Below are 25,554 nucleotides of genomic sequence, written 5' to 3' on the forward strand. Positions count from 1 at the left end.
AAAAGGATGTGTTTATTGGCCTTAATGTCCAACACAGCACAGATATGATCAGTGACCACCAGATGGCGCTCCGTTACCTTTTGTGGAAGTGGTAAATTTCCGGCATGTTGCCAAACAAAACCTCCTTTTTGTTCTGCAAAGGCGCAGGGATAAGGTGAGACATTGCTGGATTATCCATCTCAGAGGCGTATCCCTGAAACAAACCAACAAAAGCACAATATGAAATACACAGAGCAGGAAAAACAGAGAGGGCAGGAAACCTTCTGTGGAGTGATTCTACACCTGTAAGACACAGAGCAGCTCCTCCACGTAAGCCCTCTCAGTTTCCAGCAGCTCGTTCATAACATGTCTGCAGAAAGGCAAAGGCAGAGAGATCAAGTAAGGAGTTTGGTGTACTCAGATAGCTGCACGGAGCTTTAGATCCCCAGATAACCCTTTTCACACAGCCCATCTGCTGTGTAATTTGATTACAGATGAAAGAGTTAGTGTTGATCCCTCACCGCCTGAGCACTGCCAGGTTCTCCTCCTCCTCTGACAGAGAGGTATGTCTGCTGCTACTGTATTCGTTCTTCAGTTGGCCATTTCCCTAAAAAAAAAAAGGGAAACATTTGATATGAAACAGACTCCAAAGTCTTCAGAAAACACTTGTACAACAGTTTACAAACAGAATCTTGAGTCTCACTTTTTCACAGTTGCCGGAGTCTGTCTCTGAGCATTTCTTCTCCAGCTTTGCTCTGCGTGCTGGGGATGTGAAAATACAGGGATGATTTTCAACTTATTAAACTATGTAATAACTATTAATAACTACTTTGATCATTTTAGCTGGTCATGAGGAATGTGGCATAATATTAGAAAAGCTGCATTCAAGGTTTCCAAATACTTTATTATTGTAAGAAGCTGGTTTCAGCTCAGTAATGCTTGCAGCTTGAAACATCCTTTTTGCAACATGTTTATTACACATTGTGTGGCAATTTTGTACAATTAATACAAAGAGGTTATGTGGTTTCTATTACTGTCAATGCTTCAATATACTGACTAATAGAATAGCTGTGAAAAACTATAAATTAACTGGAGAGTGTGTAAAGGTCCTTGTATGTAAAACACATTTACATACATTTAGGATCCAGGATAAATAAAGAAAATACATACATACATATACATTGTTTTTGTCCTGAAAATAGTGATTTCAAGCTAAAAATATATAAGTATAAGATTTTTAATTTCCTTCTACAAGGTTGTTTTGCAATAAGTTATGTATCCTCATTGTGTTTGAACAGTGGAAAATGGACTGTTAATGCATGGTCTCAGGTAATGCACACATAAGAGCTGGACACAGCATCAACAGGCTTCAAGTAATGCTAAGACTGAAGAGCACAAAAACCTGTCTGAAAAGGCTCTGCACTGCATGACGAGTGTAATGTACGGCCGTGTGAAGACTGACCAGGTGAGCTGAGAGGGGATTTGATGAAGGCTTCGGGTCTCGGGGCTACTGGCTGCACAGGCCTGGTTTGTTTAGCTGCTAGCTTCTTGAGGCTGACTCTCCTCTTGTCAAACATCTCCTGCATGGACACCTGCTTCTGGAAAACTTTCTCCACTTGGTCCTGATGCACAGGAAGCCACCGGAAAAGTGTCACCATTAAATGTGTTATTAATGTATGCCAACATCAGTAAAGTCGTAACACAATAATCTGAGATGGGATATTATGCAATGTTAGACATTAGCACTAATGTGGTCATTTTTGTTGGCGGAAACCTCAGCGATGTGACGTTTGAATGCAACACATGTGTTCTCCTCACATGTCAGTCCTCTTACCCTGAACTGCTGGTTCAGCACAGCCTCGTATTCTTTCCAGATGGTGCTGAGGTCTGTCAGCTGATTCTCGCCTGCATTATCCAGGTAACGTTCCAGCTCCTGCAGGGCCAACTCTGCGCCCTCATGTGACTGACATTTATCAACCGGCTGAGAAGCTAGCAGGTATATGCCATCATCAACCCACTTTGATGCCTGCAGAGGAGAGCAGAGGAGAATGAAAGTGGAAAAACCAGAAACAACACAAGACAAAGGGACTAATGGGGGCATGTATGCAGTTGTCTTCTCACCCGCTCCAGCCGGTGGTGTAGCTCCCTGGCTTTGAGGAGATGGTCCTTCTTGGCTCTCAGATTGTTGTTCACAATTTCACTGATTGTTCTAAGCTCACTGCATTTGGGCTGAATGGAGTCCTCAGCATAGTGGGACTTCTGGATCAGTTCATCACCCTCCTGGGACAAGGCTGCAGTTCTGACCAGAACCTCCTGAGGACCAGTGTAGTACAACAGTTCAGTTCTGACCTCAGCTCAGACAGTTTGTTCCAAAGAACAGGACCACAGTTATTGAAAGCACACTGACATGACCTGAGAGGTCCAGTTGGGTTATAGACACTGAGTGAGTCAAACATATATGGGGTTGTTGTGCACACAGGTATTGTGCTTTGAATGCACTGTGGAACTGTGACACAATTTTTAGGAAATATAGGCCTAAAAGCTCATATTTAAGAGTTCCTGCAAAGTGTAATGGGATTTTGTCCAGATGAAGCTGCTGATATAGTTTTGGTTCTTGATTTAAAGCTGATTGCACTACTTTTTTATTTAGGTCTTTCTTGCTTAGTATGTCGTTCTCTGTTAGTCAGTGCATAGCACGTTTCAATTTGAATTACTTACGCTTTTACTTTAAATTTGTTTAATTTTTTGTGTAGATTGTTGTATTTTTAGACACAACCTTGTTCTTTTCCCACCCTTGATGTCATCAGAGTTCACTTGCTCCTTGCTAACTTTCCTTAAGCTTTGTTTTTTTTCTTATTATCTGTATGGACTTTAATTATTCTCACAGTTTGGGAGAAACTCATCTAGTTTGATGTCCTTAAGTTGGACTTTTTTAGCGATCCCTGTGTCCTCTGTGCAGTACTTTATTAGATAAAAGCACATTATGAAATAAGAAAACTTGAGAAAATTTGCTGCACTTTAGACATTTTACACATGAATATGAAATATAAAGATGTTTAATTACATTTCATGATGATGATGATGACCACTATTATCTGTTCTATCAACCTTACTACATAAAATCGCAAACAAATTAGTAATTTTGAACGAAATGAAGCACATCTCGGTTTTTAAATTTTCTTACATGAAAGTTTCTTTAAAAAATCATTTAATTTCAATCATCTGCTAAAACACAGCCAGTGATTTGTTTTTGGAGTGTAATGTAATTTCGAAATGACAAAAAAGAAAACAGAACACCTCCCCTCCACCCCCATCCATATTATAAAGCATCTTATTCAGTTATTTGCGTCCTGATTACACAAAGCTTTAATTGTGATGATTCAGGTGTGACTTACACAGACTTTCTCCTCGTAGGTCGTGAGCTCAATGAAGATGTGGTCAGCATGGGCTGGACTGATCCCAACCTCAGCGAAGGTTGCAAGTTTCTCAGACACCTGATCCAGCAGAGCCCTCACCTGCACCAGAAACACAAGTTTTGAAGAGATCCAGTATGCGGGATTTCAATATATAAAAAAAGTCCAGCTCACCTCTCGGTAGTTATGCTCAAAGTGGCGCAGTTGAAGACACTGCTCTAGTTTGGTTTGATGTCTCACCCAGAACTCATCAAAAGCTCGTTCTGTCTCGTCCAGCTGAGACAGCAATCTGCCAGGCAAGGCGAGAAAGACGGAGAGGAAAGAGCCAGCATTAAATCGAGCTAAAGCCGTAGGGGGAAAATTAATGAAGCAGAGAATGCTGACTGAGGTATTCAGATCCCCTTGGTCTTTTGTGTTTGCATGTTTTTATGCTATTTAGTGGCAATAACTATTATGATTATTGTGGAGATCGGTTCTCTCAGTGTGCCTTAAAATAAATGAAAATGACCTCAAAGCATACTGACTTGAAACAATATTCCTAAAATAGCGAAAAGAGATGAAACAGGCCAGGAAAAAAATATCTTGCATTTTAAAAAAAGGCTTTAATTCTTGTTACGTAAATACATCAGGATGTGATATGCCTTTATAATTCAGTGCTGGCCTGATATGCTTAGCTCTTAATTTTAACTTGGTTCAAAGCATGTCCAAAAAAATCTAGGGAATCATTATTTATGAATTTCAAACAAATATTCATCCCACAAAAAGTTCAAAGTTCTGTCTCAATCAACAAAGAAAAAAGTGCTCCTCTAATATCTCCTAATGTGTCATGACTGGAAGTTTTTTAGTTTTCAGTCACCGTCCCGCAGCTGTGCCACTGGTGTAACTGGTTCCAACCTTTGAACTGTAGCCAGATTCTCCAGTTCATCCTGGTTCATGTTGTGGTCAGGGTCTCGCACTACAGGCTCATTGATGCTCTCCAACAGCCTGCTGCCCTGACCCAGAGCCACCAGTATATCCTCCTAGAAATACAGAGACAGATGGGGCAAGTGTGCATTATCTGAACAGACCAATGAAGCAATTAATGCATATCATATTACTCTTGTAATTTCAAAGAATGCATTTTTTATATTTGAAGGTATTACCTTCATTCTTTCTTTCTTGCTGGTGTGTGTGCTCAGAAGGATGGTTGTGGCCTGTATTTCATTTGGGAGTTCAGTTTCTGCCAGCTCAGTCCCAAATGACTGCAGAGTCTGTGCCGTTTTCTTTACCATCAGTGCAAAGCCTTCAATAGCCTGAGTCACGCGAGACACAACAGAGATTTTCATCGAGAAAATGCCAAATTTTCATTCTCAGGTGATGCTGATAAAATGCACTGTGTTCTTGTAACATGTAAAACAAATCATAAAGTGCACTTTTGAGGGGATTGGCTAGTTCCGAATTGCAGTCTGTAAGTAGAAAACCTTATGACAATATCGTCAGTACTCAATTTGCAAATTTCACTTTACATTTTAATCTTACCGTATAGGCGGATAAAGTAGACTGGATGGATCCAGTTCTGGCACTTTTAGCTAATAAGTGATCAAATCTTATTAGCAGTTTAATATCTAATAGAACCGAAAAATTAATTTTTCATGTGCTGCAGCCAACTTACAAGCCAGCTTCCACGTCAATATCCTTCTCATCAGCATGAACACAAGTAAGGTGTTCATGGATAAACAGAGTAACACTTATAACCTTCAGGTAATTTCAAATGCTTCAAAAAGTTCAGCAAATATCAGCAAATACAAACTACTTCTGTACCGTTTGGACCACAGTGTGGCTGTGAGCCAATTGTGTACGGCATAGTAAGTTCCCCATAGAGATGGAGAAAGGTATAAGACAAAGAGGACAGGAGAGGAAGAGGAGAAATTATTTTCAAAGGCATCTGATAAACTGGAAATTTAAAGCTTATGTAATCATGCTTATTTTTTGGTCATCAGATGTTGGACCTATACATGGTACATATATATGTGCTGGATGAAAATGTTGGGGATTTCAGTGCAGGCTGTAGTGGTTAGTTTACAGCACTGTGGCACACATAGACTAAGCAGTGCAGGTTGTGGTGTTCATTGTAAGTCATTATGTCAAGGGTAGCACATTTCAGTTTAAATTAGATCTTAAAGTATTATTTTTAAATGATCCCGCCCCTAATCTGTACAGCTGCATTGAATATTCCCTTCTGCCAAAACCCACTTTAACCCTTGCTTACAGGCATGCAGAAAAAGTTTTTTTAAAAAATGTCTTATGATCAATGGACAGTACTGAACAGTACATACTGTGCGGTGAGAGATCCACTTCTCATGGCAGTACTCCTGTGTTCCCCCGAGCTCCTGAGTCAGTTGGGTGCGATCAATATAAGAGTGCAGCTCAGTTATAGAGCTCAACATAATCACCTGAGAGAGACAAACATCAACATCTTTAAGCAGCTTCTTCATTTTTTCCCTATTTGAGAGGATAACACAAGTCACTCATGGAATAGACATGAGTGTGTTTTTGCACAGGAGACCCAAAGCGCACGCACCGGCACCTTCATCTTGAACTCATCCTTGTTGAACTTGAAGAGGATGTCGGAGAGTGTGCGTTGCAGAAGGGTAGTGGGCCTCAGAACCAGAACCAGCTGGAGGTTCCCTGGGAAGGAGCCCTGCCATAGGAAAGGAGACCGAGTATGTAGTAAGGCAAGCAAGTCAGTTATACATCACACTTCAGTTGTACATGTTCTGTTTTGTTCTTCTTTTGTTTTCCTGCTGACAGCATGGACTTCTCATATATTACTCTCCCCCTTTGTCTCTCCTTCCATCTCCCACGTGATAACACCGATGTGAAGAAGCTAGTAGACTACCAGAGAATGAAGAAAATGTGGAGGGTGCAGGGCGCCATCGCATGCCAGGGACATTAATCTTTGTGTCTCTGAGATGCTTCTGCATGAATAATGAGGTAGACGGCGTATTCACACACGTGTGCAAGCACATTCAATCAGGTTTTCCCCTTACTCAGTTGACATTGTCAAGCTGAACTGGCATAGTTTTGATTTGTTTGGTGACAAGGAAGTTATCAATGTATCTCCTTTTTAGACACATCTATTTCACATCTTATCCCTGTATCTGAGGAGTATTTTTTAGCCCTTTTCACAGCTTGGCTGCACAGTATAAACACTAGGGGACATGTCTATAATTAACTTGATTATTTCTTTGCAAAAAGAAAACAAAGACAGTTGCTTCAAACAACATACTCAGCACAAAAACAGATTTCACTAAGCAAAACAGTTTTGCTTCATGTGTTCAGAACATCCACATAAATCCTTTTTATATTTATCTTTCTGTCCATCTACCACACACACTCAGCCACCAGACCCAATAAAAGCTAATTAAAATGTCATGATTGACACCCACTGACAGACTGCGCACTGCTGCAAGAGCAGTTGGATGAGCACGGAGGGCACGAGCTGATCTCCCTTCTTCAGGCAATACAATAGATAATGCAGCTTTAATTAGCTAATGACCTAAATGGATGGTTTGTCTGATTGGCCATCCTCCTCGAGTGAGTTGGGGAATGCTGGTCCAAGCAGAAGTGAGAGCGAATACATTGTTCATAAAAGAAATCCTCTTGGGAGCAGCATTATTAATGGGATTAATAAATCAATCCATTGTTTGTCCTTACTGACCCGCTGGAAGAAGGAAGATAACTGGTTAAAATGGTCATTCACCATCTGCAGAGATGAATCATGCAATCTGCAGAACATATGGCTCTGTTTGGTAGTGGTAGGTGTTATCATAAAACAGGCCTGTTATTAATTATTTTATGATTAATGGATTTGGCAGTCTTGTGCAGAAACAAATCTGAAACGAGCCACTTTAATGGTAAATCTGGTAAGATTCTATATTTTATCACCATCAAAAAAAAAAAAAAAATCCCAAGAAATATATATGCAAATTTATATCTGAGCCTGTGTGTAGCAAAGCGTGATATATTCGATTCCTGGTAAGAGTCCAGAATAGCTGTTAGGAACTTTAATGTAACGTATTGTTAAACCTTCAGAGAATACATTGAACAAAGGCACTGCTGTGAGTCCTAGTGCACTAGCTAAATATAGTCCAACTAACACAGTGTGTTTTCTAAAACAGTCGCAGGAATTAAAAATATATATATTTTTTAGAAATATAACTATATATTCATGTGCAGCAGGTTATCTTCTTTAAATTAAAGTTCTCATTGGCTAAAGGCTACAGACAGTTTTGGGAGCTGACACTATATTATATATCCAGTCTTAGCTTCCAAGCATTCATCCATGTTGCTTGGATCTGTGGTCTCTGGCAGTCATGCACTACTTGCTCTTTGACAATGGCTGACACACACACACACACACACACACACACACACACACACACACACACACACACACACACGCCTCAGGAGGAGCCTGATAAATGACAAGCTTTAGGTAGTGACAGACTTAATTAAGACCAGTCTACAAACACTTTCTCTCATAAGACTCAGCTCAGCTGTCCTCAAAAACACACTGACCCACATTCAGGCCCACAAGCCCACATATGCACCAGTACACACATCTACATAGATGCACAGTAAAAGACAAAGAGCATCACTCCTCAGCCGCCGTATTTTCTCACAGACATAGACCAACGCACAGACGGAAGAACCTCCACTCGACAGATAGCGCCACTTTTCATCACCACGTATTTAACAGCCTGGTGGAATCACTTCAAGCAGAGTATTATTACAGGGCTGACTGAATGGCCCCTTATTACCAGCCTGTCAACCTGTAAAAGTCTGCCTTGTGGGATTAATAAAGCTTGATTTAATTTGAAATGACTGAGTGAGTCTCCCATATCTCTGGAGACAGTGGGTGGTAATATCCATCGTTTGCTCTCCCACTCAGGCATTTCATTTTTTTATACATCTGCCTCCTTCAGTGTTTTCAATAGACACGTGAGGATCTGCTTCACACAAAAAATGCTGTTCTATGTAGATTTCCTTAAGGAAAACTGTCCTACACACCATCTTTGTCATCTGCCATGTCTGAAGAATCCTGAGATTCTTTTGATTCCAGTGGAGCAATTCTATTATACTGGAGATCAACACAGTAGCTCATTTTTGTTACATAAAGAAGCTACTAAGCCAAAGAAAAGTGGCCTTCTTCCATTAGTATATGAATCATGGTGCTTGTCAGCAGTCCACTGGTTTAGCTCCAGTTAAACAATACTGAGAGATTGTGTAAGAGGGTGATTCCCACCCCCATCTATATACACTATGGAGCGCTGCCAGTGCTTCATCAACTCCCTACAGAAAGCCTGAAACATGGATGATCATATAGACACTCTGGCTCACTGTACACACGTAAAGCCTGGGACAAAGGAAACATGCTCCAAAATAACATCCCCCTTATTCTGTTAGTGTCAGTTTTCCATTTAAAAAGAAGTAGGATTAATGAGCAAGGGAAGAGATTATATCAGAAGTTCCCTCTATCCTGATGAATCATGCAGCAGCTGAAAAACATACAAAAGGCTACTTTGCTTAGTAGGTTATGCAGGAGTCCTTTAAGCCACTGTGAGCAGCGTTTAAGTGACTCATTTATACTAATTTGCTCAATTGTTTATAATAGAGGCCCAAATATCAATCAATGTAAAGCCAAGATGATGAGTGAGAGATTTAAATGAATGTGTGAACAAAACAAACACATTCTGCTGTATTTTCAGCTTATTTTTCCCCATAGCTGTGAAAACACTGGCTGTGATGGTAATGGTCGAGAGCTTATGGCTGTGCTTTCTCATATATTAGTGGTGGAACTGTTAAGTAGAGAAAGTTACAACATCTCTCTGAGGCCTAATAAGCTTCATCCTCCCATTAGTGATGGTGTACGGGCAGTTCCTGTCAAACCTCGGTCCCCTCACTCTCACAGCTGATGAAATATCTGTTTCTGTCCCAGTGAGACTCATGCAGAAGGCAAGTGCACGCTCAGATCTGCAGAGGCAAAGACAAACTTACTGCAATACGAAGCAGGGTCCCCTTTACAGCTGCCCATCGGTCTTGCTGGCGATCAATCACCAGGATGAACCCCACGCCTGTTGACGACAAGCTGGAACACACAAGGAGGAAACGTTTTCAGCACAAACTAAACAGAGATCTGTTGTGACCAGCTTGATGGTTCAGGGGTGAGAAAGTTAGCAGCACAGTGTAGAGGATGTCATATCAGTTTTGTTTTTTGTTTTTTTACATGGAAACAGCCTGTACTACAACCAAACGACCGACAAGAAGGGAATTCTTGTAACACAAGAGCTTTAAGGGGGGGTGGGGGGTGGGGGGATCCTCTATGGCACAGAAGTGAAGCCAAGTGCCTGTTCACAGATTTCAGTTTTGTTGTGCTGCTCTTTATCTTCTTAGACAGCTGGTGCCATCAATAAAAGGAGATACTGTGAAGCGCCTCCAGATTTCTTGGCCACCAGCCTCCAGCCCTCACTTCCCCCATTCCCCTGCTGTCCTTTGTGGTCCCAGTAGAAATGGGGAGGGGATGGGTAAACACTGACAACAACTACTGACGGCCGCACGTGCAGTTTACCAGCAGAAACCTATCTACACTACCTGAAACATGTGCATCCTGTTTCAGGTAGTGGTAAAGCACTGTCATTACCTTTCAAGCAGAAATATTCCAATAAGCTTCAAGTATTTGTTTTCAGATCTTTCATTCTGCAACTATTGACTGCGTAGACAAGGTGACAGCAGTTAAAAAAAGAGCAGTCCGTGTAACAAAGAAGGCAAAATGAAAACACAGTAGAGGAGGCAGATCCCAGTGTGTTGTGCTGTTTGAAGCAGAGGCAGCCAAATGTTTAAGACCATTCCAGGATCCAGACTCTGCACCCCCTTCACTGCATCTGTGAGCTAACCAATGAGAGACAAGAGCTGCTGGAATAAGAGCCAACCAAACCAAGGGTGCATAGCAATGGGCAGCTTTATTAGCCAATCAACGGATCAAAACAGATGTGAGTGAGGTTCTGAAGAGCATTTACAGTGTGCACCCAAAGCTTGCAGTATTAGTAAATCTATTCATGTCTGCCTCTCTAGTTAATGCTGTTACTTACTGTATGTACTGGCATTTCCTTCCCCTTTCATGTTTTCCTTTTTCTCCTCCTCTATCTTCCTCACTTTTCACCCCTGCAGTTTCACACAGTCATTGCTTTACAACTCATGTGCAGAGACATTTATTTTCTGGTGCTTTGGGGGCGCATCCATGAGTGTCCTTCTAATAATTGGATTTCTTATGACAAAGGGTACAGAAGCACCTCGAGCTGTGAGTCGAGCTGTGAAAAAGCTTTTGCCCAAAGCCACTGCAGTGATGGGATGAATCTCCTGGTTTAGTGGATATGCAACACATAACATGCATGGTACAGCTCTGGCCTCCTCTTGTCTTTTAACAGGGCAAAGAAATGTGCATCTGTGTTATATAATAAATAAGAAACAATCAAATTGTTAATTTGTGAATCTATAAGAAAGAAAATAAATGAAAATAAACTTTGATTTGGATTATGCTTATGAAAACAAGACCATTTGCCTGACTTCTAAAGGGGATTTTCTCGCAGCGATTGTATCCCTGTTAATTTAATGTATTATGAAGTTGAAATGATTTTCTCTAGCAAAGACCAAATTAATATAGACTTAGATCAGAGACAGTGTGATTTCAGAGAAGTCATTTGGGCCTCTCTTTCTTTCTTTGGTCTTTCGTTATCAACAAAAATCTTACAATTTGATTGTACACACTAACAATTGTAGTTGTGTCTTTGTTGGAATATCACACAATCTGCGTTACTTGTAACGCGTTACTGTAATCTGATTACTTTTTAAAGTAACGAGTAAAGTAAGGGGTTACTATCGCAAAAACGGTAATTAGATTACCGTTACTTTCCTGTAGGAACACTGCGTTACTGAAACCGTGATTTTTTGCGAGAATGTCTCATGGCAATGACGTAAGCCAGTGCGACGTTTGTGACAACAGCTGTGTGCAGATCAACAATGGATAATACATCGAGTATGGGAGAGAGTATGAGCGTGCAGCATTTAAAGCGTGGAAGTACTGACCTTATTTTGAGTTTGATTCCATAAAAAGTGACAAAAACATTAGCGTCTGTTGTGCGTGGTGAAGAAAACTTCTTTTTACAGCGAAAAAACCCCCTAAACTTCCAAGCAAGCACCGAGTGCGCTAAGACGTAATGGGAAACTCACAGAGAAACTCGCGGATTCTTCCACTGACCGCTGCGCCACACCTGCACCAGGGCAAACCTCTGCCTGCCCTACTCCTGCTTTACAGGTGAAAGTAGAGCAAAAGGACCGCTAGTCTTTGACTTTATTTATTTTCTGCTGTGTTTTACTTGCATCTATTTGAAAGACTGAGTGTAAACACAAAAAATATTTTATTTTATGTGCTGGAATGTGCAGAAAATAGGTTTAAATGTTAAACTAATTTCTTCAAGTCAGAGAATGGTGCATATAATTTAATTTTTACTTGATGCATAAAGTTAAAAGATTAAAACTGATAAAACAAGTTTAAAAAAAGACTTTTCCATTTGATTACATTTTGTATGATGGATTATGCAGAAAAAGTAGGATTGGGCTGAAAGATCTATTTCTTTATTACCTATTCCAGTTGTAAATCGTGTTTTTAAAAAGTAATTAGTAACTAAGTAATTAATTACTTTTGAAAATAAGTAATCAGTAAAGTAACGGGATTACTTTTTGGGGAAGTAATTAGTTACTGATTACTTTTTTCAAGTAACTTGACCAACACTGCTCACATGTAACGTTAGACATAACTATTAACAGTCATTGAATGGTCACATTAGAGTGAAACTGTCTCTGGAAGTACTGAGGTTTCATTTTATTTTCGGCATCAGTCTACAAAGTGTGATATGAGGAAGACATTAAAAGTCATATATAATTATTTCCGCACTTACTATAGTAATATAACAAATGTAGAATGTTCTGTTCACTGATTATCTCATTCTAAAAGTGAGAGTTCAATTTCCTCAGGCCAGTTCTCAAGGTCCTTGCATGGTTTTTGAAGAATTACAAACTATAATTATTTGATGCTTTATACTGGTTTATTTAACATGATGCACAACAATAACTTGTGTTCAAATTGTCTGTGTCAACATAGTGTAACGAGATCTGGCTGAAGGACTGATGAAGTTATGTGATGGCAACGTATCTGTTCAGCCATCCCTCTATAAGGCACAAGAACTGCTGTTCTACTTAGAAATATTAGCAGATTTCAGTGAAAGCTGGACACGGTGTTTATTTACTGGGTTTAAACCCAAAATGAGCCTAAGTCCAAGATCATATTTGCTGTTATATAGGCATTTTTTCATTTTTTGCAAGAATTGGTAGGTCCCCTAGGGTAGTGGAACCACTGCAGACACTGGATGTGCCATATTAGAAATTCATACAAGAAGTGAGGAAAAACAAGGTCCAAATCTAAGTGACCTCATTTATATCTGGACCTTGCTGCGGACCTTCTGATGGAGATTGGCATTCCCAGTTGTGCTTTGGTTAAAAAACGTAGTTATGCTTGTGTTGTGATGTGCATGTAGTAAATGTTATATGCTGTAAACTGGATTTCCTCCATGCAGTCCTTATTTATAAAGTACTCTGCAAACTCTAACATTACGGCCAACAAGTGGATTCTCCTGTTTCAGTGCAGCTAACCAACGATAAAGAATCAGTTAGTGAAAAACACAGTAAAAATAAAGTAACCACCGTAAACCGCTTTTTAGTTTTAGCTTCCTTGCTTTCCACTGAGTTATCGCTTCTTTCACCAGTTATTTTACATAAACGAATCTAAGTCTATTAGCAGCAACCAACCCACCAACCCCTGTGACATCACATTCTGTACTGGCACAAGATGGTGCTATGCATTTGCTAAAACCTGCAGCTTTAAACACTTCACAGTCACAGACTGTTAAATCTATGACAATTTTTTTAAGAGTAGAGCTCCATGGTCTTAACCTTTATACGTAGTGTTTCATGTCCACTTTAAGTGTTCGTCATGGTCTAGAGAGTGCACCAGCTTAATGCCCCTCCCCCCACAGTCTGTCTGCTGACTGTATTCCCCAAGATACACAAACCATTTACGGGTTCATTTACTGAGTGTTGGTGGATGCAAAGAATAGAGTCAATTAATTAGATTCCTTCATTCACAAGACAAGACCCAAATTAGTTTAGTAGTCAACACATCCCAGCAACCAGCCAGTCAAGCATGCACACGTACGTATGTATGAGAGTATCAATATAAGAAATTATGTCTACAATTAATATCGATCCTGTGGTATTAATTTCAAACAAGCAGCAGCTGTCCAAGGTCAGAACAGACATTTGTCCCTGGATTCTGTGTGCCCCATTCGTGGTGTCAGTCCCTCAGGTATCTCCAGCCATCTGTCTGTGCATTCAGAACAGCTTGAGGCTGGCTCAGCACCATCTCACCCTGTGGCTGACCCTCACTCACTTGACAGAGTGACCAACAAGTAAGTGCATTACCTAAATTGTATCCAGTTAGGAAAATTAAGCCCATACTGAAATAAAGTTAGCCGAACATTGGCCAACTAACTCGGTATTTACTTCAAGTGATTAAAGCTCCACTGTTAAAGGAAGAAAAGCTGTGCTGTGACTAAAGGCCATTGCAGACACATGGATACAGAGACATGCCTCAGTGAGCAAGCGGCCATGACACACACACACACACACACACGCACACACACACACACACACACACACACACACACACACACACACACACACACACACACACCCCTTTGGTTAGCTGTATGCATTATTCAGGTTCAACCCGCTAGAATCACTGCTGGTTTCTATTTATACACAATGAGACATTTCAGGCAGAATGAAGGGAAGGCAGGACATACAAGATGATAAGCTAAATCAAAAAACATAAAAAATATCATGATTTAAAGAGCCAGGTGTTGATTATAAAATAAATTTGGAGAAACAGTCGCTCCTGCACATTTTTCCTCTTCTCTCGACATCTGCTCTGCCCATGTGAACAAAGACTGAACTGAAGAACACTTATAAAAAAGTGTCCACAGGAATCCCAACTGGCCCTCTTCTTTTATACAAAGCTATGAGGTAATTGAGTCTTCCTCTTTGAGCAAATCTAGAGTGAGGCTGTAATAAGTTAACTACTGCCACCTACTGGCAGACTTCATACACTCCTTCCAGTCCATCACTATCCTTCCTCTAGTTTCAGTTCAGGTGATCAGCATGAAAACTTCCCTAGTTTGAGCCACTTTCAAAGCCTTTCTATTTTATTACATAATATTTGATACTGTCTGGGCCACATGGTTTATCCATAAACCTGGACATGTTCATCAGCAGTACTTTGTTGCAATGACCGTAGAGAAACCAAAAGAAAGGTGACACAGGGTGAGCGAGATGAGACTTTAATTAGAGGTGAAAAAGTTCAGACTTTACCTTGGGACGCTTGTCAGGTAGGTCAACACGTTGTGAAACTCCCTGTCTGTGATCTCCCCAAATGCAGGGAATTCTGGGAACACAATGATGGGGCTGCCATTATCTCCTCTTCCTCCTAAGAAAAGGAAAACAAGACACACTGAAACATTCCAGATAAAATAGGGAGTTCTGTAAGAATGCTTTTTGTTTAATAGGACATAAGAATAGAGCAAAAAATGCAGTCACAAGGGGGCACTGATGTGAAGACTAGATTGTGATACTGGAGACTGGACAGAAAAAAATACTATATATTCACATAAAAAATATAGTCTTGTAGGCTCTCGTTCTCTTCAACAGACAATCGGCAAAAAGCCACTGGTCCGATACTGATTTCCAGCACATGATTTAAATGTTGCATCAGGTTTGAGACTTCGAGACTCAGAGATCATTTACATGAAATAATGACAAAAAATAAATATTTGATTGTTCTCACTCTCAATAAGACGATGACAAAAGATTATATAACAATTAAAGATGGAACAGAGGGATGCTTCAGTGTTTGCACACAGTGAATAACGTTGACAACAACAGTCTCACCTCACTCACTCACACACACACACACATGCGCGCGCATGCCTGTCCCTGTGCGAAACAGCTGCTCTGTCAGCGCTCATGACTAGAATATAAATCTCTGCCTTTTCCTCCCTCATCACTATAGCAACAGGAAGTGCATGGTCATGGTTTCAATGTCTGCTTAGATCTTTGTCTGCAAAATGTTTTCCCAATTCTGCCACAGCCACAAGGTTGCCTCTTGGACAGGATTTTTGTCACTGTAGGACTTGCTGTAGCTTGAAATGTCTTTAAAATGATGCTAAAAAGACACTTTTTTGGAGGTGAAAACGCTGAACATGCGGAGGCAGTAAGTCCAAAAATTCCAGGTAACAGTATCAATGAGGAATGGGCCGTAATGTGATAAACCGTGAAGAGGAAACCGATAGAGGGGAAATTTGAATGGCAAATTAAAGATGTCCTGTTCAGCTGAATTATGAAAAATTCAAGAGGAGTGCTGATCATTGAAAAATAGCAAACAAAATGACAAATAACCCAGATCCGGTGAAGCAGACAGACAAAACAAAAAGGAAGACAAAAAACAAAAAGACATGGCAATTTGACCTGAAAGGAAGGCAAACTTCTTTTGGAGGTCAGGAGTGATGTCAGCAGCGCGGAGAGGACAGCTGTCCAGTTGCATGATCTCATCTGGAGGAAAAAAAGTTACAAAATTATAAGTAGCAATACATCTGAACCGAATACACAAAGTTTAGCAAAGTCTGACAGATTAATTTCAGGATTGTTTAGACCATAGGTGTCAAACTCTGGCCCGTGGGCCAAATTTGGCCCGCAGCCTAATTACATTTGGCCCGCGAAGCCATACCAAATTACTATTAGAGCTGGCCTACTGGTATTATACAGCTAATATATATATTGTTTAGTATTAAACTTTGCTTGTTCCATATTCAGTTTTCCAGCAAAACTTATTTGAGTCCATAAGAAAAGATTCATTCTTATATCTGGAGGAATAAATATATTTCAATAAATATTAACGTTAGCCCGCGACTTTGTTCCAGTTTTGAATTTTGGCCCACTGTGTATTTGAGTTTGACACCCCTGGTTTAGACTGTCATGGTTCTAAATATTTGTCTACTATCTCTACACACAATTCATTAATGAAACAGTATATTGTGGTGCATTTTCATATATACTTCATTTCACCAAAACGCAGGTTACTTTTGCTGTAAACAAACAGTACTAATATGTTAACAGGCTTTGTCAACAGCCCTTGATCTGCCCATGTGCTTGCCTCATACAGATTAAATTAATCAGATTAAAGGTCATTCCCCCAGTTGGAGATAGAGATTGTAATTATACTGGGGATCAAACTAGAGGTTAGGGAGCCTCGTAGGCTAGACAAGCTGTAACATAATATGCAGAAGTGGAAGGAGATTTTAATCACGCAACAGACAACTTTCCAAAATAATCTTCCCCACAAAGCACAGAGAAACAGATTAAATACATATTGAAAAAGCTTTACAGATCCCAGTTTCTGAGCTTTTAACCCTCATGAATATGTATTAAAAGGGACTAAAAACATACTTTATGTCCTTGGTTGGCCTCTCACTACAGTTCGAGTAATCAGCTCTTAAATTAACATGTTACTTTCTGCTGAACTATTCCGGTTGCATCACATAAGAGTTTCGGTGTTCTTTTCAACACTTCTCAATGATTTGAAGCAGAAGGGGCTCAACAGGAAAACTTACTTTGGTACACCAGTTAGAACTGGGCAAGCATGAATTAAGAATCTGGCTGAAGTGGCATGGTCGCTTACTGATGTTGGCACAGGCTGCTGTGATGAAGAGGGCAAAACTCTAGCAACACTTACAGCTGATTTAGACTACTGCGGTGAATGCTGTAGGGGTTATGACTGCCTGGTATTTTATATGCAATGGAAACTATACAATAAAAACTGCCCAGAGCTCAACTTGAAACTGATAGCACTGCAGCAAAGGACAATAAAAACTATAAATTGCCAAAGCATAGATAGCCACAGATAGTCATACATTATATACATACAATAAAAACATGAACATCACTCACTCCCACTGTTAAGACATTTAAACTAAGCCACCTCCACAGCATCCATAAAAAAAGCAGTACTCTACTGTAATCCATACATATCATCCACATGTTTCTATATCAAAGATCTAAACAAGCTCTGTGAGCTTTGTTGTGTTTTATTAAAAAAGTTTTTTATTGGTTTTGAGTAGGGAAAACAAGCAGAGAAAATGTGGCACTGCTGTAATGAACTCTGTGCCATTTGCTATGACAGTTTGGTATTTAATTATTTATGCTGAGATGTGTTTTATGTGACGAGCTCAATAATATAAGTGTTACACTTGCCCCAGTGTACCAGTACATCTGTCACCCTGTCATTAACTTTCTACCGTTACATTTAAGCTTCAGATTTATTCCTACTGTTGTTTGGCTGCAGAAGTTTCACCTTCGCTCATATAAAACCCAAGAAGCTGGAGCTTCTGCCCCCTCACCTCCATCAGCACAGGCATTATTCCTGTGTTACTTTTGCAGTTGTGTTTATTATTTATTAATTATGAGTTGAGTAGAAAGTTAGTGGCAATCCTTTTTTCAGTCGTGGTTCAATTAATTTGGGGAAGAATCAGATGTGTGGTTGTTTCTGGGTTTTCTTTCTCTTGCAGCAGCGTTCTGGCATCTTTTACATCAGGTTCTTTTGAGCCATGCATTTAAGGTCCACAATGATACCTAATAATTTAATTTAAAAACAGAACATGGACAAATCTGAAGCACCACTCTATTTAGTTCCTACATAAACATTCATGCTCACTGATCTATCCAGGAACAGAAATCTGTATTATATTGAGCCAAAAGAGAGACAGAACATTTATTTGTGCCATCAAGTTTCCAGGAGGGAAGCTTCCTGTAAATATGGATGTGAACACAGACATACTGCTTAACATAAGACTGAAGAGCAATATTGACTTTTGGTATCAGTCTGACTTTGTTTGCTTCATTTTCCTAAAGCAAATAATCCAAACTGGATTCACATGTTATTGTTTCACTGTATCAAAAGTGTTATTTTATTCCCTCATCCTTACAATCTTTTCTTTGAAAAGGACATTAGTGGGGCCTCTGTGGATCGGGCGTGCTCTGGCACATCTCCTGGTTGCTTGACTGCGTTGGGATCTGTAAAGTCTGCAAGCCCAGGCTCTTGTTTATTTTGTGATGTAGCAGTGTCCTGACTGGAGACTGCCACTGGTCTGATGAGCTATATCTGCAGTTGGTCATTGGTTTTAATGTTGTGGCTATACTGCAAGCTGTTATGCTTCTTTTGATATCTATAGCAAGAGTCCACAAACATACATAAGGAAGGGGGTGCCTAAAAAATATACGCATGGAAATTATTAGAACTTAAGAGAGACAACATAACAGTAAATTAAATGGTTTGTTAAGCTCATCCTAGCAAACTCAAGACTTGGTAAGCTGACAAACATTCGACTCTAGACTCTACATGCACACACGAAACATTCAGAAGAAATCCAATGTATAGAGAAATATACAGAAAAGTCAGACGAATAAAGAGTCTGTCCCCAGAACCATACCTGTGTCCATGATATTCGCCAGAACAAAGCACAGACAAGATATGACCTGGTGCTTTCAGTCCATCATAATAATAATGGATTGCATTTATATAGCACCCAAAGCACTTTACAATTCCACTATTCATTCACACACTGGTGGAGGCAGCTACAGTTGTAGCCACAGCTGCCCTGGGGCAGACTGACAGAAGCGAGGCTGCCATATTGCGCCATCGGCCCCTCTGGCCATCACCAGTAGGCGAAGTGTCTTGCCCAAGGACACAACGACCAGGACAGAGAGCACGGGGATTGAACCGGCAACCTTCTGGTTACAGATGCGCTTCCCAACCCCCTGAGCCACAGTTGCCCAGCATACAGTAAACCTTATTGTTAACCATAGTGTTCCCTTCTTTGCTGTGCATTTTAGGTGACTAACACCCTCCCTTTATGCAAACACTTCTCTTAGTGTAGCTTAAACAAACCAAAGTCTTAGTGTCACTCTTTGTTTGACAACAGTTCATATCAGGTTACTTGGCCTTTGGGTATTACCACCATCATTATCAGAGAGTTAGTGTAGTGGGAAACCAAATAAACATGTCACTCTCTTCCCTTTTCAAACAAAGCAACACACACATATACACTGATAGGACTCATTTAAATGTGCCGTCTTCGTCTGTCCTTTGAATCTGTTTTGCTCCCAGCTGTTGGCAGGGAAGCCCGAGGACTATTGTAACATTTATTGAGAAAAGGAACATATATATGTACACTAACTAGCAGTACAATAGGTGTTTTCCTGTTTTACTAATAAGGACAAGACTGCAATATCCAGGAAGTCAGACTGTTATAAATGGCTCCCTTGGTGTGTACAAACATGATCGGTGCAATTGTGGCTCAAGAGTTGGGAGTTTGTTTTGTAATCGGAAGGTTGCCGGTTCGAGCCCCGGCTCAGACAGTCTCGGTCGTTGTGTCCCTGGGCAAGACACTTCACCTACTGATGATGGCCAGAGGGGCCGATGGCGCGATATGGCAACCTCGCTTCTGTCACAGCTGTAGCTTGCTTCCACCAGTGAGTGAATGAATAGTGGAATTCTAAAGCGCTATATAAATGAAATTCATTCTTCTTATTATTATATAAAAAAGTCATCATGCCACTATATCTCAAAAAGAAGCTATCTTTGAGGTAATCACATTGCTGCACTTGTATCTAATGATATAGCTTAAATACTTTAAAATTTGTTTAAATGTTGGGTACTGCAGGATGTGCCAAAGCCTACAAAGACTTGAAAAACCTGGAAGCTATTCTAGTGGTAATTCGATTTTAAGTCTACATATTAAATAAAAGTACAGGTGACTTAAATGTATGATAATGCTTTGATGAAACAAGTTTCTAATGTATTTCATGTTAGTATTGACAACAGATATGGCAGATGGCATAACAGATCTTGATAAAATAACATAATAAGATCATGTAAACATGTTGATATATTCATTTAAAAGCATCCGAAGTAAAATAGATGATATGTATTTATTTATTTTTCACATGCTTCACCTGTATATGTCATGCATATACCTGCAAACTGTTGCTTTCTTTTTCCCCCGTCCATATGTAAGCTAATATTGTTTTAACACATTAAAAAAAAACACTATTTTACACAAGATATGCTTTTTCATAGTGTAGTGGAAAATGTACTTTTAAACAACAATAATAACAATAAACTGTTACAATGGCCCCCAATAGATTGTCACAGCCAGGGGGAGCCGACGGCGTGTAACGCGAAAAAGAGACAAAACTGCATTTCAAACAAAAAGCTAGCCGTTTATTCAGGCTGATTAAACCTGAATACAAAAGGCAGAAGGCGAATAGGGGCAAAAACTGAACTAAAACCTAAACTCGGGAAACTAATCTGTGGTTACTATGATTAAACTATGATAACTATGACTACAGACAGGAACATGATTCTGAGCAGGAACATGCAAATAACTGTGATGAAAAACCATGAACTGAGCAGACTCATGAAAAACTCTTAACCTGACGTGCCGCAGAAGGAATTAACACAGACGACCTGATGCTGAACAAAGAAAGACAGTGGACTTAAATACATACAGGAGGTGATCAGGGGAAGTGGAAACACATGGGGAAACAGCTGACACAAATGAACATAGCGACGTTACAGGGAGGAGTAAAATTAAACACATTGAACAAAGAAACACAAGACAAACAGGAAAAAAAATGTGAAACATGTGACATAACACCGGCTAGACAACATGAAGCACACAGACAAGAAATTCATGAGAGTAACACAGAAGACTTAGGAGAAACATAAACGAAACTAAAGTCAAGGCAAACACATGATAATCCTAGATCTTAATATCCTTTCAATATAACATTATAAATCACAAATGCAAAAATAAACACAAAATTCTGGGTCACAGACCCAGCCACAACAGTACATTAAAATCCTGGATTCTAGTTACGAACACCTACGTTATAATGGGCTGTTGATCTAAATTTTTAACACAGGGATAGAACTGATGTAAGTTTGAATTCACAGTCATCCAAACTTTAGACAGCAGAAGAAAAATGCTTCATATCCAAAACATCATATAACTTCATTATATCCAAACCAGCTTTGTCCTTGAGAATTTCTGCAGAAGTTAAGCTACTGTGCAGTCAGTCAGCATAAGCAGAGAGAGAGAGGGAGGGAATCCTAATGAGCATGTGCAGAGTAAGTAATCACTCCAGTTTGTTTCTGTTTCAAGCAACTGTGTGTGTAACACTTGGCCCCTGTTACTGCTGCCCTTTCCCCTCTCAGTCCATATTTGATCTAATCTTGTTGTTAATCTAATCTCTAATTGTTGTTGAGTTTATAGAGCAGAGCCCTTTCACAGACGTATGAGTGCTCGTGGTTTTTTTCTCTCCATAATAGTAGTCTAATGAAAAAATTGAATAAAATGGAATATTAGGCATCTTTTTAAAGTTCTGTGTATAAACTAAAAATGCAAGGCACATGCAAGCCAAGAAAAGAACACGTGGTCAGTTTAAAACAGCCCAACAATGAAAGATAATGTGACATTTCAAACACCAAGAACTGCTCTTCACCAGATTTTCAAAATGTTTTTAGCCTGTACTATGAATGATTGCTTAGAGTAATATTGGCTTAATCATATTGTGTTTGACTATAACTGTGATCTAGCAAAAAGTAAACAAATCAATGCCGTCAGTAATTTTCAGATGTTAAGATTTTTTGATACACACTGGCCTTCTTCCAAGCTGTTAAGAGGAGTTAGGAGAAAGCGGCATTAAACAAACTTGACAAAAAAAGTCGTTTAAGAAGTCAATCAGTAACAAGACGGCCAAGAAAATAGGTTTTCAGCATTGTTTTTATAGCCACCTTATGTGTAAGAAACCAAAATAGCAATAAAGGGAGTGCACCTCAATGGCATGACCTCTGTGAAGCCTATCACACGTGGTCCTGTACAGCCTCTGTTTACTGTAGCAGGTGGTTTTAAATCTTGCATGACAGCCGGAGACCTCTGAGGTGGACTCCAAGATTACACTAATCTGCCACGTCCAGGAATACACTGACGCATGTGTCTGAAGTTCAGTAAAGTGTACATTTCAAAAGCAAAAACCTGACCCAGTCGCCATCATCAGTCAAATAATCGGACTCATAATCTCCTTCACTATACATGTTTCTGTAGCACTAAGCTTGGACAAATTTATTGTACATTACCCTCCTAAATGTAGGTGTGCAGACCATACTGATCACATACTGACTGATTGAACCTCAGTTTGTTTTAGTAAAAATCCTCTTTTCTTTGAACTGAGTTAGTTTTGTCCCTTCAATGCTTTTAAGGCCAAGCGATAGTAAAGGTTCTCTACTGACTGACCCCTACAGATGTTAATCGGAACAAAAACTCTCTTTTCCTCTTTTCTCTCAAATTAACCTCAAGCAAGGGTGTCTCCCACAAATGGCTTTTTAATAAAAGAAACCAAGCAAGTGGATATAGGCTTAGATAAATGACCATATCTGATGTTCGTAACTTGGTAAAGCAGTGTTGTTACGTCGATAATGGCCAGCAGTGCCTGAGGTCATTGGACACAAAGCTGCATGAGGCTAGCCATCTGGAAAGCTCTCACAGGTGCTCGCAAGCTTCTAATGTGCTCAAGTTCACACAGAAACCTCCAAGAGTTTCCACTTCCTGACCTGCCCAACCACACCTTGCACCCAGAATCTCCCACGCAGATCAAATTAAAGCCGGCCCCGACCCAGGCCGGCAATAGCTGCACTGTTTAGAGAAAGGGGCTATTCGGTTACCGAAAAGTCTCCCCCTGAATATCCGATCTGGCTCCTTTTTAACAGCTTTTTTTGTTTTGATTTGTTAACATAACCTTATTTATGGTTACCTTCTACTATGTATTATTATTATTACACATTACTTTATTAGAGTCTTCATACCAATTGTATCTCCTATAGCCCTTACTCTACAAATCACAATTTTCTCACATGCTTGCATAAACTATTCACACATGCACAATGCTAAAAGCCCCTCTGGCTGTGAATTGAAACAGTATCAGATACTACAAGACACTGAAACTATGAAGTTTTTTTTTCCAGTCTGTCTTTCTTTGTATTTTCTCTCCTCAGAGTATCTGTGGTGTCAAAACAACCTAAAGCGAGACAAGGATGTACGTGTAACAGAGCACTCTTTACATTAAGATGACTGAGATGCTATTATTAGAGCATTCTGCTCTTTAGTGATACAGTAACTATGTCTGTTACAAAAAATATTCACTCTAAATAATGTTCAAGTAATTTCAACATTCCCTGCATACTCACATACAGACACACAACCACATACCACCTGCTGGGTGAGGCGCTAATGTTCTTTAGAAAGCTTAACGACTGGGATTAGCGACCACTCACGTACACGTTTGTGGGCAACTGGTCAAACTTTAGTGGGTCACAGTGACACACCTGGACTGCCTGCCACTACTGACACAGATTAAGCAGGAGTAGACGAGGGGAAAGAAATCCTGGATTGACAGGCCCACGTGACTGACACACACACGCACATGCAACAAAACAAACTGCCTATTTTCTTGTTAATTTATATGGTTAAGAAATTGCTTCATTCACCAGAGCTGTTCACTTGATCCACTCCCTCTATGTGATCTTATAGTAATGCACTAAAAAATATATAAAATTCAAATAATTAACAGTTGGGATCAGGAAGGGGCAGGAAGCGGAGCAGTGGGGGACTGGGTGGGCAACAAGAGGGAATAAGGTGCTTAAGGGGTCATGAACGAGGAGGAGTAGCAGAGATAAAGCAAATGGTTGGAGGAAGGCAAGGGGTGATATTTACCCCTGGAAAAAGAACAAAACAAAACAAAAAAAACCCTTATCTTATCTCATTGTGACTTACAGTGAAGGGACTTGATGGTTTTTTGGAACATTTTGCTGTTATAGTTATAGTTTTGCTGATATAGGCTCACTTGTCCCCACTGGAGAATAGTTTGCTGCAATTCACTGCAAACTGAGACTTCATGTTAGAATGAGGCATTTCTATCCTACTGGGTTTGGGCTCCTAGTAATACAGCATTCCCATTAATAAGATACAAGAGGTCACTAAGTTTATTAGTATAAAAAAAGCAAATAAATTGCTCTACGAGTATATTGGATTTTGTTCATAAGCAAGGAAAGAGTGGAACAGGAAACTGACAGATGGATTGGTGCAGCGTCTGCATCACTGCAGACGCTGCACCGGTCTGATGTGGAGAAAAGAGACCTGAATGTGAAAGCTATGCTGTCAATCTGCTGGTCGATCTATGTTCCTACCCTCGCCCTTGGCTATGTAGGTAGTGAACAAAAGAAAATGATACAAGCCACCGAGCTTCAGCTGAAGGTCTTAGAAAAAGGATGAAAAGCTGTTGTTCCTCCACTTCAAAAGCAGCCAGGTGATGTGGTTTGGGCTCCTGATTACTCCTAAGTGACGTTTTTTGAGGGCATATCCAAATTGTGCGGTGTGGGGGTTAGTTTGAAGTGGTGTCTGGACATAAATGGCAGAAAGCTGGATGCATAGAATAGCAGTATGGTTCAATCCCTTCAGAAGATTTACAGAATCTTCAAAGATCTCTGTCAACTTGCACTGTTGCTGCTTGTGGTGGCTCAGCACCTAATCGCGATTTCTTTGGTCAAATGATTTACTGGGTTTACATTGTGATGTCAGTCATTTCTGGATCTTGTCCAAATTCAGTGCTGTGATCCTCTCCGAACCTCTGGTATTTTTTAGAGAGAACTAAATATTAGCCTTTCTTTTCTTATCAAAGGTGACACTCCAGAAGAAAAAGAAGGGAGAGGAACTACTTTCTCAGACCATGGATGAACTGAGGCCTGCACAAACGCACAGTATAAGAAAAATAAGAATTATTTGAAAGTTCAAGAATGAAAATATCATGTCTTAATGATTACAAGATACCCCCTTGAAGATAT

At 39.9% G+C, this 25,554-nt stretch overlaps 1 protein-coding gene across 11 annotated transcripts in view; it reads right to left on the minus strand.

Moving 5' to 3' along the window:
- mcf2lb (mcf.2 cell line derived transforming sequence-like b) overlaps positions 1-25,554 on the minus strand; it is a 46,341-nt gene that overhangs the window by 7,247 nt on the left and 13,540 nt on the right. For all 11 annotated transcript variants that reach the window (XM_085136684.1, XM_085136686.1, XM_085136679.1 and 8 more), the window contains exons 2-17: positions 16,068-16,151; positions 14,916-15,030; positions 9,432-9,522; positions 5,953-6,072; positions 5,708-5,824; positions 4,535-4,684; positions 4,287-4,411; positions 3,567-3,681; positions 3,375-3,494; positions 2,101-2,292; positions 1,814-2,005; positions 1,442-1,601; positions 683-741; positions 501-586; positions 283-349; positions 78-193 (exon numbers count right to left, since the gene is read on the minus strand). In XM_085136684.1, coding sequence (XP_084992810.1) covers positions 78-193; positions 283-349; positions 501-586; positions 683-741; positions 1,442-1,601; positions 1,814-2,005; positions 2,101-2,292; positions 3,375-3,494; positions 3,567-3,681; positions 4,287-4,411; positions 4,535-4,684; positions 5,708-5,824; positions 5,953-6,072; positions 9,432-9,522; positions 14,916-15,030; positions 16,068-16,151 — 1,909 coding nt within the window. The remainder of the gene's footprint in view (positions 1-77; positions 194-282; positions 350-500; positions 587-682; positions 742-1,441; positions 1,602-1,813; positions 2,006-2,100; positions 2,293-3,374; positions 3,495-3,566; positions 3,682-4,286; positions 4,412-4,534; positions 4,685-5,707; positions 5,825-5,952; positions 6,073-9,431; positions 9,523-14,915; positions 15,031-16,067; positions 16,152-25,554) is intronic.

Source organism: Neolamprologus multifasciatus, chromosome 16 (assembly GCF_963576455.1).
Source record: "Neolamprologus multifasciatus chromosome 16, fNeoMul1.2, whole genome shotgun sequence".
Classification (NCBI taxonomy): Eukaryota; Metazoa; Chordata; class Actinopteri; order Cichliformes; family Cichlidae; genus Neolamprologus; species Neolamprologus multifasciatus.